We start from the raw sequence: 15,955 nt of genomic DNA, 5'->3' as shown, positions 1-15,955 counted from the left end.
TGTTCCAATTCCTGCTGGAGTGCTTTCGCAGAAATCATTACTGCAATCACCTACTTAGAGCGGAACCGTCTCCATCAAAAGGTCATTCTTAACCACGTCAACGTCATCAAACAATACGGCGACCAGACTTTGACGTAACTAACTTCCGACAAGCACTGGACACCATTCACAGTGGAACCATCAAAACACCTTCCCCGACTTCCTTTCAGTAAATGGTGTACTTGGGGTCAAACTACCACCATTACAGACGAAGAGCGAGAAACGAAAGTACTTCGTTCTGGATACTGTAGCAGAACTCCTCCTTATCCAGAATAGATCCCGACATATCTAACAACTTTGCATGTCCCACTAACTCCACACATCTGATAGTCCTGCTCCTTTGGTCCGAGCCCGTCGAAAGAGCACGTTTGTTGGGCCCTAGCGTTGGATGCGCCGACGACGACTTAGCTAATCTTTACCATCCTAGCGGGGATTGGGTACCCGTTACAACAACAACAATGATTCCTTGCAAGAATTGGGTTCGGTCAGTTTGTATGCAATACATATGCAAAATTTCTGCAAATATCTCCTCAAAAGAAAAATATTTCGAATACAAGAACTTGGTTCCGATCGCTCAGTTTGTATGGCAGCTACATATATGCTATAGTGTTCCGATAACAGCGGTTCCGACAAATGTGAGAAAAGTACGGTTGCAAAATTTCAAATAAATATCTTAAAAACTGAGTGACTAGTCGCGTATATACAGACAGACGGATGGCTAAATCGGCATCAGATTGGTCTAATATACCTTCTTCACAAATTCCAATATGGGTATGTCACATATTTTTAGTGGTGTTTATTTGAACATCGAAACTTAAGACTCAATTTAAATTATCCAACGCAGAATGAGAAATTTTCATTTTTTTTCACTGGCAGTTACCCAGCTTTGGCAGCTCTCTACGATCTATAGAGATATCTCAATTTTTAAGCTTGAAGCATGTGTATTTTTTAAAATTGCAAAGATTAAGGGGTTTAATGGGTTTACGCGTTTAAAAAAATCGATTTTTTCTTATTCTTATGTCTTATTAAATTCTACAGCATCTCTAGAATATTGTCCTTAGTTTTGATGTTTTGATCCGAATAATAGTTTCGGAGATACAGCCTCGAGAATGTTTGCGCTCAAGGCTAGCTGGACTAAGTGCACCGTCTTATAATGCGTTTTTCTCAAAACTAAGTTGGTTGGCAAGATTTCTCGAGAAAATTCTAATAAAATATTTCATTTTTTATATGAGAAAAAATTTGTTAAAAAATGTGTATTTTTACCCGAGGAATCCCATGTAACCCCTTAAGGGTTTCCATTTTGAATTTATTTGTTATTTTTCTGTTATATGCGTATAATATAGTCTATGCTATGAAGTAATCAGAAAAATAGCTAAGCTAACGAAAATAATTTCTGAAAGCGAAATCACACAAACCGACCCACTGTGCCACAGTAATTTTTTCTTTAGTATAAATGTCAACAATGCAAACGGCTATGGTGCGCGCGTTGAGAGCTAAATATGTCGTTCAAATATTATATAAATTAAGTTGGCACATTTTTGTGCTGTCAACAATCGCAATAATAACAAAAAACATTTTAAGCACAATGTTAGAACAAATTGCTGTTGCTAAGGCGGCGTGACAGAATAATTGCATTCAACCATATTTGCATTTGCGGCTCATTCGCGATGTGTGAAGATGCACATAAACATTTATAAATGTAAATACGTACGTTTATGTGCATATTAATAGTAACAACAGTTTCTGCAACGAATTTTTCGTTTTGACATTTCTGCAATTTATATCAATTTCGGGTTTGTTTTGCGTCTCACAAGCAATCGTCGAACGATTCTTGATTAAATTTGATTTTTTATAGATACATATTGACATTAAAACATACATATGTATGTATGTAAATTTCATTTGTTGTTTCTTCACACTTCAGTGGTTGCTATATTGACGCTGCGCTGTTGTTTTCTGCCTTTGCTAATTGTTATTGTTTATTTAGAAGTCAGTACAATTATACGCGATTGTCATGACAAACTGTTGTCAAGCCGCGTCTTATTTATATTAATTTTGAGCTTAAACGGGTAGCCTTTGAATACCTCAAAGCTTAGGAACTACACGTTTTTTGTTATTTTTTTTTTTGGAATTGTCTGTAATTTTCTGACATATCAAGTAACTTTGGAAATGTCAAATGTTCGGCTTCATGACATTCGCCAGCAAAGTCACGTGCAAATGTCTGATATGTGATTTTGGTTTGCATTGCTTTCGATTTGCTTTTCGATTTTGACGTTTGAATGTATGGATACATACTCATATTTACATTTGATTATATAAAATAAAATATCCGATTGCTGCACCAGCGAAACTATTACAATATAAAACTTTGAATAGCTCATTCACATATTTAAAGATTTCGTACACTAACTATAAAAGAGTCACAACTCAAAAATTTTCAAAATCAATTTTTCCAATATATCAATTCGTTATACTACTACACTTACCTACCTAGCCAAGAAATTTTATTGTCATCACTCTTATACCTAAGGGGTTACATGGGTTTACGGGTTTAAAAAAATCGATTTTTTTATTGTTTTATTAAATTCTACCACACCTCTAGAATATTGTCGTAAATTTTCCAATTGATCCGAGTAATAGTTTCGGAGATATAGTCTTGAGAACTTGTACGTTCGAGGCTAGCTAGACTAAGCGCGCCGTCTTTAACGCTTTTTCGCGAAAATGTGTTTTTGAAGTCGGTTTTCAAGATTTCTCGAGAAGTACTCAACCGATTTTCATGAAATATTAGACAGGTGTTTGAGATACAGTTCTTAAAGACTTCGACGAAGGAAGCTAGGTTTGGTGTAACTGGTAAAACAACGAGTATGCACCGTGGATGACATTTAACCTCTGCTTTGAGATGCTGGCAACAACGAAGAACTTGGATTTACTTGCGTCTCACTCTCACTAAAAACTATACATGATAAAAACTACAAATATTTTAGTTAGTCTTGATTCGAAAATTAAATTTGCAGTGTATGAATAAAATTATGTAAGAAATATATTATATATTTGAGGTACTCACAACCCGTCGTAAAGCATCGTAAAATCATAAAATTATAAATTTTTACACTTGTTTAAAACAATTGTTGTTGGATTACATACTAAAAAAATGAGTTTACACATTTACAATTCCCAATGCTATGTTTTCGAATCGTTATAACTTATAACTTTATGAGACTTGTGAAAACCCTAATTATATATTTTTTTAGTTTTTTTCTTATTTTTACATATTATACCATATATGCACATTTTTTTACTTAAGACTTATTAGAAACTTTTTTATGTCTTTTTTTATTTGTATTTATTTTATAAGGCTGTGATTGGCTTTTGGCTTTATATTAATCTAATTTCTTAAATTAAGAATAATACTTATTATATTAAACTAAGATTGGACGGATAATGGGCGAGCGTTGACACGAACACTAAAAATTAGTAAAAAGAATACTTAATAGCATGTATTAACAAGAAAAACAGGCTAAATGCGTTTTTGTAAATTTTGATAAAAGTATATATATTGATTTGATATTAAATGCTATATATTACTGATTGTTCTAACTCAGAAGTTAAGTAAAAACGCATTTGAAGGAAATTTTATTAATAAGTAATAACTAAAAAATCTTTATCTCTTTATTTATAATTTTGCTCTTAACTGATTTTTCTTGTCAAGCCACGCTATGCGCAGTAAATAAAAAACATAAAACTAGAAACATAAACTTATTCTTTAAATCAGCTTTGTCTATGGCTGATCCGATTCTAAGATGGCCTGCAAACGCTGCGGCATAGATGCGACAAGCGCTTCGGTTACTTGCGTAGTTATCTGCTGCCACTCGGTTTCGAACAAAGCGCACAGCTGCTTTTCACTTTGCACTGCATTTTGTTGCAACATAAAATCTAGATGGCCCCATATCTGCTCCATCGGATTTAGATCACTCGATTGTGATGGCGTATACAGCACTTTGCCCACTTTGTAGAGCAGCCAATCGCGCACCACACCTGTCCGGTACCTACAGTCATTATCCTGCTGGAATATATAACCGCTAGACAGTAAGTCCAGCTTGGTGGCGCTAGCTATCACATTTTCTTGTAGTATTCTTAAATATTTCTCGCGATTCATTTGCGTATCGCAGATAACCAAACGGCCAACACCCTTAGCGGACATACAACCCCATAGCGTTATCATGTTATCGGGTTGTTTTGAGGTAAACAAGGCATTCGGTGTATCCGATTCAGTGCTGACACGACGCCATTGCGTCAAATGTTGCGCCGTTTGGTATGCTTGAAATTGGCACTCGCTCGAGAAGAGCACCTTGCGCCAATAGTTGAGATCGTATTGCAAGTGTGCTTTAGCGAAGTCCACACGCTTGCGATGGATCAGTGGCCCAATATAGCCAGCGGAGTAGAGCACACGACGTATAGTCTCTGTATTGCACAATTTGCCCGTCTCGCATTCCACCTCCGCTTGCAGTTTGAGTGCGCTCATTTTGGCATTCTGCCGCACTTTCTGCAATATCAAATGATGCTCGGCCTCATCGAATTTACGCGGACGCCCAGAACGCGCCTTATTTCGAATACTACCCGAGTCACGATAACGTTCGATCACTTTTTGCACCGTAGCTGGACTTTTGTGCACCAGACGCGCTATAACACGCACCGACTTTTGGTCCTTGTAATGCTGGATGATCTGTGCTTTCAATTCACTAGAAAGTTCGGCACCACGTGGACCCATGTGAAGTGTATTACTCTACGTATTGAAAATAACTTAAATGATTGATATTTTTGATGTTTTTTCTAGAAAATTTTCACTGTCTGCAATTGTGTAAACAAAGTATGAATGTTATGGTTACGTCTTGCCAGAACAAGTGTTAACTGTATACTGCTTTTGTTGACGCATACTCTCAAGCCACTCCCAAACTCGGCTCACCAACACCAATACAGTCGTGCTCAGCAATGAATAAGCCAAATTTTAACGGACTTTTTCTTAAGCAAATCTCAAATGTCGCTTGCTTTTATTACTCATACAACATAACTGTTGTGCTAGGTGAGTGAGAGCACAGCAAGTAAGTGTGTACTCTTCAACAACCGATTCTTTTCAATTTAATTGACACTTTGTGCAGCAGAGCCACATTAAAAGGGTGTGTACTTTATTAATAATTGACCTGACAATACTAACTACTAGCCAGCAAATACTAACTCCCCAAGCAGCTAATTGAGGGTTCAGCCAGGTCGGCAGAGATCGCCACTCCCTTGGCCAAAGAAGCACTTAATTGTGAAGGCGAGAGCGCAATATATTAGTATACTACAGTCTCTCAGCATAGAGTTATGCAGAGAGCGTAGCATAAAATATGAGTGTTTTAGTAAAAGCCCACAAGCCAAGACAAAATAATGTCGCATGCATATTATGTTAACCAATAACAACAGTATGTAAGATGAATATTCGTACCAAAGCTTAATAAAATAAGGAGTTTTGTTATAAGTTGTTTTATAAAATGTTGAAAAGAGAAATTCTATCAAAAAATCTAGAAGTAAATCTTATTTCACTTTTTTGTCTTTAAAAGTTGTGTACATTGTGAGAAAAAAGTGCCCGGAAATTATAAGTATTTATTTTGTCGCTATCAAAGTAATCCCCAGCAGATGTAATTCACTTATGTCAACGATTTTTCCAGTCCTCGAGCTTTCAGGATAGTCGTAAATAGTCGACTATTCTATAAACCGCTCATTTTCGGCTAACCGTTGCAAAATTCGAAGAAATTATGAAAAAGATTGACCAGAACCGTCACATATCGCCATAACATCGCTAAGGAACTTAACACTCATCATCAAAGGTGTTGAACCATTTAAAAAAGGCTGACCACAAGAAGAAGCTCGATATTTGAGTACCACATGAAATGTCGGTGAAAATTTTAATGGACCAAATTAGCATCTGCGATTCTTTACTGAAACGAAATGAAATCGAACCATTTCTGAAGCGAATGGTAACAGGAGACAAAAAGTGGATCAAATACGACAATAATGTGCAAAAAAGAGCATGGTCCAAGCGTGGTGAAGCTCAACAAATGCTCGCAAAGCCAGGATTGACGCCTCGAAAGGTTATGCTGAGTGTTTGGTGGGATTAGAAAAGAATCATCCACTCTAGCCTGGTCGAACGATTGATTCTACATTTTACTGTCAACAAACTGATGAGATTGAAGCAAACAATCGAAAAACAGAACTGATCAACAGAAAGGGTTTCATCAGGAAAACGCTAGACCACACACATCTTTGATGACTCGGAAAAAACTGGGAAAGCTTGGCTGCGAAGTTTTGATGTATCCACCATATAGCTCTGACCTTGCACCATCGGACTACCATTTTTTGCGGTCAGTTAGAAGTCCCTTAATGGAGTAAAGTTGGCTTCAAGAGCAGCCTGTGAAAATTACTTGTCGCGGGTTTTCGCCGAGAGACCAGAAAAGTTTTACACTGTTTACTTTTTATAACTTCCACTGTTGGCTCAACGAAAGCATTACTTCCATATTGAAAAACTTCTGTCAAACCCTAGAGGTGTCGATAAACGCAAATATTTTATTTATGAGTCACGCTTATCGGTGCACTTTCAACAAACACGCATTTATTTTTTACCGGTTAATTGCTTTGCTTTTTTATTATTGGTACGCATAGCATTATTGCCTACTGTATGCATGTATGCTATTGTGCTTCATCGCTTACCGCTGCATAATTTTATAAAAAGGTGTTGAGAACCGGTTTCGACGTTGCAAGCGCTGTTGCACCGCCACTCACTCAAGCATACACATTGTGTTTTAATGTGTGTGCGGACAGAAATTGGTGTTGCGGCCGCATAAGAAGCACGTTGTGACCCGCTTTTTAAGGATGACGTGCTGGTAAGACGAGAAAAATGCAAAACGGAATGAACAGGTTAATACACTTCTCTCGTTTTTTTCCTATTTACTTCATGGCATTTGTTGTGCTTTCCATTTTCTTATAGATGCTTCTGCATGGTTGATTTTTTATTTAATTTTATTTTATTACTCGGCAACTCGTTTTTGTGTGGTTTTCGCATTGGAGCTGGGAAATGTAGGCTTCAAGTGAGAAAAACGTCAAGAAAAATTACAGATTCAAGCAAAAGTCTTCAGAATTAGGTGAAATAATTCCAATTTAATTATGTTTTCACTTATTTGAGTGTAATTTTTCGAAAGTCAGGCAGGAGAATATTTAAAATTTAAAAATATTTCTGTTTAGATTTTCTTGAATTTTTTACATATGAAAAATATTTTATATTTTAGCTCCTTAAACACAAGAATATAATTTTTTGAAAAAAAAAAATTAAATTTTTTTGAAAAAAAAAAAAGAATTTAAATTTTTTTGAAAAAAAAAATAAAATTAGTTTTTGAAAAAAAGAATTTAGATTTTTTTGCAATTCTTTATTTTTTTTTGTATAAGAAATATATTTATTATACCCATTTTTATTCAGAAAAAAAAGCTACAGAATTTTTAATCCATAATTTTTTATATTTTTTTCTTGAGCTCTTCTAAAAGAAATATTATTTATTTTATCAATTTCTATTCAGAAAAAAGCTTCAGATTTTTTTTTTTCAATATTTTTTTTTATATATTTTTTTGTTTCTTGAAGTCTCAGCCTGTTTTCAGCGTTTAATTGTTTTACGCATTTTTAATTAGAAATAAATTGTTTTTATTATTTTAATTGCCCATCATAAGCACATGTTTGTTTCTTACAAATCCGTGAAAGTTTTTTCTGTCAAAAGTGATATTTATTTTCAAAGAAAAAATACCATCGGAAGTGTTGTAATTTGAAGTAATTGCCAGGCATTTAAAATTTCAAGTTCAGCTAATTTGCAGATGATAAACAATGCCATGCGAATTGCGGAATTTTGAACAGGTGCAGAGGCGTTTCCAAAGCTATTTCTGACAGTTGAAATTTGTTTTTCATAATTGTATCGTTTAATAGGATAATAGGAATACATAAATTGCAGTCTAAGTATGTAAACAAGAAAATAGGAAAAGTTGCGGCATTAAAATCGCTTCTGCATTGCCAAATCAGCGAATATTAAAATAATAAACAACATGTTGTTAACGGTTAGATTAAGGGTTATCAACTGTATATAATGATCAGGGTGATGAGACGAGTAAGTCCGACTGACTGTCTGTCTGTTCGTCCGCTCATTCATGTGTATGTCTGTGTAAGCGATAGCTTGAGTAAAAGTTAAGATATCTTTATGAAACTTGGCACACCTGTTTCTTGGTATACATGGGCCCCGCCCTCTAAAAAGTTTCCTTTATCCGTATATTCTAGAAATATGCAGAACCGCGAAGCTGATCTTTATACCCAAGGTAGAAAAGAAAGAAAATTCACTGGTAAAATTCTTCAGACCTTCTTGAAATAAGATCGAAAGCGCTGAAAATCGATTCACTGTATGTAAACCAACATGCTTACAGAGCAAGGAGATCAACTAATACTGCCCTGTACCAGTTAGCTTCGGAAATAGAGAGTTCGCTGGATGAAGGGAAAGTAATTTCCTGGACATCGAAGGTGATTTTGACAACACGTCTCACAAGAGCGTAGCCAAGGCAATGGAGAAAAAGGAATGTGACAGCTCCGGTGAGCAGATAGATAGCAGCCGTACCAGAGTAGCTGAAACCAGAGTAGGGATACCAGGATTCGTTTCGGCACTACAAGAGGCTGCCCACAAGGCTCCCTGTTATGGAGCCTTGTCGTGAACGACCTACAATATTGCTAACTGTCAAAAGCATCCGCTGAAAAGAATATGCAGATGACATTGTTATTATAGCCAGAGGCACATTCGGGGACAGTCTCTGATACTTAATACAAAGGAGCTTACACTTAGCTAAAGGATGATGCAGTGCTTGCGCTCATACCCCTTTACCTATTAATCGTTCAGGTAGCCAAACACACACAGCTCCAAATGACAGCAGAAGAGTGTGGCAGAGATAAGGTAATCTCATCCAAGCATATGAAAGAGTTAACTGGTGTAATACCATTGGTTTTTCTCCCGAGGGACAGCGTTACCAAAAGGGTAAACTTCACCAAGAAGTTTAAGGTTACACTTAGTAGCAAGGCTGAATGGAATGATTCCACTCTCGACTCTCGACTATAGTTGAAGATGAACACTGCACTAATCAAGCCAATTCCAAATTAGACTTTATAAGTTGGTCGGAACTACAAAAATAAAACAGTTTATTAAATTTCCAAGATATTTGATAAGCAGCACTAGCAGGAGTTAAAAAAGCTTGTCTCAGACTGGCACTAAATATGATTCAATCTAAGTTCCCAATGATATTCATACACACGACAGACATCCAATCAGTTCTGATTGAGTTTTTAACTTGAAACAGAACAGCTGACGAGAAAACGTGAATGTGACAGGTGTGTGTAGCAATTTCAGGGTATTTTATAGACTTTGAAGAACTGAAAACAAAACAGAGGGCAACCCTTTCGCAAATAATTGCTGATTGTTTTGTGAGAACTTTTGCACAATCACAACAAAATTAGGTGGGCGTTTTCTTGACAATTGCATAAAGTTTCCGCACAAAGTTAGTACAATTAAAAAATCAAAGTCAGGGACAAAGGAATATCCATGCCACAATCAAGCTAAAGAAAAGGATTTCAATATGCTTGTGGGGTAGATAGACATATGTCTAAACGTGGTCAAGGAGTTTGCGTCAAGGTGAAGTGCTGTCGCACTGCAATGAAGTGGGTCGTGTCTGGTACACATACAGCTATTTCCAGACCTCGACATGCGTGTGCATTTCTGCCCAGCGCTGGGCGTGCGGGCGTGTTGCGAACGGCGTCTATTGCAAATTGTCGTAACGTCCACACAATAGCCAGGTATCAATTGCACACATTATTGAATTTTATGCGAAAAAAATATGAGCAGTAGCGGTAATAACTACATATGTATTGAATGGATGACTGACTGGCGGCAGGCAAATAAGTTAATAATGATTTTATTCTCAGATTTTTTGTACGTACGCCGATGGGGAGTAACGACTTTGAATACTTTTCACCGCGGTTTTTAGTGTTCGTTGTTCTTTTTTTGTTGTTGTTATATATACATATCTATATATATATATTTTTGCGACGTAGATAGACATCTGACGTCTGGGCAATAACTATATCCATTGCATGTTCTATGAAAGTAAAACTTAATAGACACATTTAGTGTGTTTGCTGAGACCGAGGCTTGCAGTTGAGAACGAAGCGTTCAGCCGAAGTTGAAAAGTGCATATCGAATAAAATTCCATTCTACTTGCTTACATCTTTAAATAACTGAGAATAGTAACTATGAAAGTGGAAAGGCATAAACTTTTGATCGCATCTGTGGCGGCGATGCTGTTCGGCGTGATTTTTGGTTGGGTCGGCTTTCCGAAAATACTCAAGATGATGATAAAAAAGGTGCATATTAAAAATTAAAGTTATACAGTTGATGGTGAGGCATGAAAACATGTTTTATTAGGGAAAAAATGAATAAAAATAAATAAAAAAAAAAAACAAAATAAAAATAACAAGAAAAAATAAAAATACTAAAAGTAATATAAAAAACTAATAAGAAATAGGCGTGAAAAAAGTTTTATTGGAGAAAAATAGAATAAAATATTCAAAAATATTTATAACACAAAAATATAATAAATTTAAAAAAATTAAAAAAAGAAACAGAAACAAATAAAAAATTAAAACATGAAAACACTAAAATTAATATAAAATAAAAGTAATGTAATATAAGCTAAAAAAAAATAGGCGTGAAAAAAAGTTTTGATAAAAAAATGTATAAAATTAAAAAAAAAAAAATTTATAAAATTTAAAAAAAAAAATTGTCATAAAAAATTAAACAGAAAATAATAAAAATAAGTTTACTAAAAATAAAAATATATTAAAATAATTAAAAAAAAAACAACTAAAGAAAACGGGCATGGAAAAAGTTTTATTGTGAAAGAATTTGTAAAAACCAACAAACAAATAAAAAACAATAATAAAACAAAAATAAAAATACCAAAAGTAATAATAAATAAATAAAAAATGGGCATGAAACAAACTATTGGAAAAAAATATAGAAATTAAAAAAATTATTAATAAAGATAAGATTATTAAAAGTAATATTAAATAAGCATGAAAAAAAATTTTATAGAAAAAAAAATTTATAAAAAAAAAAAATAGACCACCAAATATTATTATAATTTTTCTGTACACAGGTTAGCCATCATGAAAAGTCTTTAAGCAAATTACAGATCAAAACATTTTTTTATGATTTGTAACGGACCAAAAAAGAATAAAACGACGAGAGCCATAAAAGAAAACCAGCAATTCAAATAAAAAAAAATTTATAAACCACTAAGGAAATTATGAACATAAAATAAAAAATTAAATAAATTTTACAAAAAAAAAAAATAATAATAATAATAAAATATCTTAAATTTACAAACTAAACAAAAAAAGTAAATACAATTCTTTAAAAATCAAACAAAAGCAAAAAATGTCATAAAATAATATACATACACAAATTGTTAAAAATTTAAAAAAATGTAAAATTTATTAAAAATTAAGGACTTCAACATAATATAACTTTGATTATTTCTATTACCATAAAAACAAACTTTACTATAATGTCCTATTACTATAAAAACTTCCTTTCAATTTCATCAAAGCAAGTCTCACTTAAACCCGGCACTGAAATACGCGACCTCTGGACACAGACGCCATTCCCGCTACACTTCTACATTTACGTATTCAACATTACCAATCCGGATGAGGTGTTGAACGGCGAAAAGCCCAATTTACAAGAAATCGGACCATTTGTTTTCGAGTGAGTTTAGTAAAAAAAAAATAATTGAAAGAAAAAATTAAAATATACACGACTCGAAGAAGAACTGCTCATAACATATGTATATGCTTTATGCCTTTTATAACCTTTATAACGTTAGTGAATGGAAGGATAAGTACGATCTGGCCGATGATCCATTGGAAGATTCGATCTCGTTCAATATGCGCAACACATTCTATTTCAACGAAAAAGATTCAAAAGGACTAACCGGTGAAGAGCTCATAACCATTCCACATCCATTGCTTGTGGTGAGTTGGAAGTGTTAAAAACTTGTGATGTTTTAAGAAAATTCGTCTAAAATGCTGAACAAATTGAAAGTACATATATTTTCATTTTTAATTAGAGTTTGTTGTAGTTTTCGACTTTTTCTAATATTTCACACGCTGTTGTGGCTGGTTATTGTTCTCTGTATGCCTAATTGAGTTATATGGGAAATGTGTTCATTAGCAAATTCATTAATTTACTTGCCATTGAGATGATTTTTAACTAGAAACACACATTTCAACATTCTTACGGGTTTTCATTTTTACAGTTTAACATTTTTAATCAAGATTCGTAGTTTGCCCGAAATCGAGATAAGCAGTTTCTAACGCTTAAAAATTCAATTCACCCGTAAATTATTTTTCTTTTAATGTTTGTTATTTTGTCTATCGTTTCCATTGAATTTTATGCCACTTTGATTTGTTAGTTTCCAAAAATTATCTACACTGGTCTAATATGAAAATCGAAAATTATATGTTTGCGCTTTTTTTTCTAAATGTGTTTTGTAAATGCGATAATTTGTAAAGGTCTAACAAATTCTTTAATTTTTATGTGGCAAACTTTCGGGTTCGCATAAAAAATTAATATTTAAAATTAAAAAAAATTATTATTTAAAATAAAAAACTGTTTAAAATATATATAGTTATTTATTTTTTGTAGCAAACTTTCGGATTCGTAAAAAAAAAATTAATATTTAAAATAAAAAAATATTATTTAAATTAAAAATTTCTTAAAAATATTTTTTTTTTAGTTTTCATTTAGCACTTTCGGATTCGAACAAAAAAAAAAAACACATTTAAAAAAAAAATTATATTTAAAATATTTTTTTTATTTTAATAATTGCAAACTTTAAAAACTCGTGGCTTCTAAATACAGGTATAACTAACCGGCATCCCTGGCAAGCAATTATTTCTATAATTTTTGTTCTAATATTTTTAACGCTTTTAAAGCTTTGTGTATAATAAATGAAAAGCTATTAAATTAATAACTACTAATTAATAATTTAGACTGAGAATTGGTTTTCTAAGCGAGAGCAGACGGAAATTGAAATAAGCTGTTAGATTTTGCCTACACGGAGGAAAAATCGAATGAGGCGCGGTAGCAGTACATACATATGTGAAAACGACAATGTGTTCGACTTTGTAATTTCTATTTTTATACGTGACTCAACAATATAAGACTGTGTTACTTAAGATAACATTTTTGGTGTATTTCTCATGAATTTCATGTTTGATAATTCTGTGGGATTAGGAAGAAGAAGTATAGAGGTTTTCAAGCACTATAAAAGTAGACCTATAGGGACAGCAAACAATGCCATATTTTTTTCTTTTTTTTTTGACATTTCTCTTCAGTACGGTTTGTCATTTCATCATGGAAAGATATACGATCCAACGAGTTTAAATTATTAAAATTTACTGCCGAAATTCAGAGTCAGTGTCCTCAATTTTAAGGTTTATTTGAAAGTTGACAAGTTACACTCATAATGAACGAATCTTCCCTTAACCGTAGTTATTTTCTGCCAGCAGAAAGTCTCCCCTAACGAAAACTAGCAGTTCTCTCCTTCTCGCTTCTTATGGTTTCAACGTGTGGTCTCTTCTGCCAGTTTTTCCAGCAGATGCTTGACTAGCTTGTGATGGTTAGCCGTTTAGGAACAAACGTATTTACAAAACATTCGTTGGAATGTGTCAAAAATATTTCTATGAATCATAAACACAAAGCAAAACAGCTGATTTTTACATTATTAGTTAACACTTTCGACAAATTATTATTTTTGGCTTAACGATCCAACCTTATATAATAGAATGATTCTTATGCATTTGGATATGAGTTTAATGAAATTTCAGCTAAAATAAAAATCTATATTTTATTCAAAGTCATTTCTTAATCTTTTTTCCGTATCACCTTTGCAGCCGATCTCCGTGGTTGTGCAGCGCGATCGTGCCGCCATGTTGGATCTTGTCGCCAAAGCTATAAATATTGTGTTCGCCGGGCAGAAAGCGGTAATCACTGTTAAATTCATGGATGTATTCTTTCGAGGACTTTACGTGGACTGTTCGTCCACAGAATTTGCCGCTAAAGCACTCTGCACGGCTTTCTACACGGGTGAGGTGAAACAAGCGCGACAAGTGAATTCAACACATTTTCTATTCTCGTTTATGGCCAATGTGAGTATAGGGGAAAGTGGAAAAATTTTATATTTAAAGCATAACACAATATCAGTTGGCTTGATGGCATCACTATAGCGGTTGTTTAAGAAAGATGACAGAAGGTAAATTTGTTGAAAGCGAAACATGAATACTTCAGAAAAATTTAATCTAAAAAGGAGTTGTTCAGAAATTCCAAGTTAAGAAGAAAAATGCTTAAATGAAAATAGATGCTTGCTTCTCGCTCAAAGCAGCGTCAATGTAATATAATGCTGAAACTACTCATAATATGTTTACTACTTTTCTGAAAAGCTCAATAATAACCACACTTTCCCTTTTAGAACAATCACACCGACGGCGGCCGCTTTACCGTCTGTCGTGGCGTCAAAAATGTAAGCAAGCTTGGCAAAGTCATACGTTTTGGTGATGAGCCCACATTGGATATATGGGCCGGCGAAGAGTGTAACGAATTTATCGGCACAGATTCGACGATTTTTGCACCATTCATGACTAAAGAGCAAGGCTTATGGGCCTTCACGCCCGATGTATGCCGCTCCTTCGGTGCCACCTACAAACGTAAGTCCTCATATCATGGCATGCCAGCAATGCGCTATCACATGGATTTAGGTGACATAAAGGTATTTGACTGACATATATGAGTAATCAAATAGTAATAACTTCGACTGCTCCACAGGCAGATCCGAGCTTGCATTGCTTCTGCGACGATCCGGAAGATGTTGACTCTTGTCCGCCCAAAGGCACTATGAATTTAGAACCTTGTGTTGGTGCTCCAATCATGGCATCGATGCCACACTTTTTTAATGCGGATCCCAAACTGCTGGAGGAAGTGAACGGTTTAAGCCCGAATGAGAAGGATCATGCGGTGTTCATTGATTTCGAATTGGTAAAATTTTAGCAACTTATAGGAAGTATTAATATTTTGACAGACAATATTTTTTTTCGTTCAGACCTCTGGCACGCCCTTTCAAGCCGCCAAACGTTTGCAGTTCAACATGGACATGGAACCGGTTGAGAAAATTGAACCCACCAAGAATTTGCGTAAAATGATTTTTCCACTATTTTGGATTGAGGAGGGCGTGGCACTAAATAAGACCTTCACAAACATGCTAAAATATACACTATTTCTGTAAGTTTTGAAACTAAGGTGTCAGGTAAATAGCATAATATTTAAACCTCTCTTTTCAGTGGTCTAAAATTCAATTCTGCGTTGCGTTGGTCGCTCATCACCATGGCTTTGGTCGGTCTCATGTCCACCTCCTATTTGTATTACAAGAAGAGCGATAGCTTAGATATCACTGTGCCACCGAAAGCCATAAAGGAGCTCGCCAATAAAGTGGAGGATGTAAAGCCATTGCCACCCGAAGATAAAAAGCCCGTACCACCTATTGCACAGGCTGATCTCTCGAACCGTCGTGATGCGATGGATAGATTTTAGTTTTATTAATAAAAAGTTGTAATTTTTTTATGATAAGCACATTTTAATCACAAATCTCTATCTGGAGATAATGATCTTAAGACACATACATACATACAAACAAACTAAATAAAATAAAGTAGTGATTTTTTTGGTTTAGTCAATAAATGATGTGTAATTACAGA

At 34.3% G+C, this 15,955-nt stretch overlaps 2 protein-coding genes across 9 annotated transcripts in view; one reads left to right on the top strand and one right to left on the bottom strand.

Moving 5' to 3' along the window:
• LOC105226082 (5'-AMP-activated protein kinase subunit gamma-1) overlaps positions 1 to 15,955 on the bottom strand; it is a 197,758-nt gene that overhangs the window by 131,648 nt on the left and 50,155 nt on the right. The gene's annotated exons all lie outside the window — the stretch shown is intronic.
• On the top strand, positions 9,914 to 15,938 carry LOC105226078 (sensory neuron membrane protein 1). The gene is made up of 8 exons (XM_011204841.4): positions 9,914 to 10,507; positions 11,755 to 11,912; positions 12,031 to 12,178; positions 14,102 to 14,356; positions 14,677 to 14,973; positions 15,030 to 15,239; positions 15,304 to 15,482; positions 15,542 to 15,938. Exons 1-8 carry the CDS (start codon positions 10,397 to 10,399, stop codon positions 15,789 to 15,791), a joined length of 1,608 nt encoding a protein of 535 aa, XP_011203143.1. The 5' UTR covers positions 9,914 to 10,396; the 3' UTR covers positions 15,792 to 15,938.

The sequence above is a fragment of the Bactrocera dorsalis genome, chromosome 2 (genome assembly GCF_023373825.1).
Source record: "Bactrocera dorsalis isolate Fly_Bdor chromosome 2, ASM2337382v1, whole genome shotgun sequence".
Classification (NCBI taxonomy): Eukaryota; Metazoa; Arthropoda; class Insecta; order Diptera; family Tephritidae; genus Bactrocera; species Bactrocera dorsalis.
This window is presented reverse-complemented; position numbering and strand designations above follow the sequence as displayed.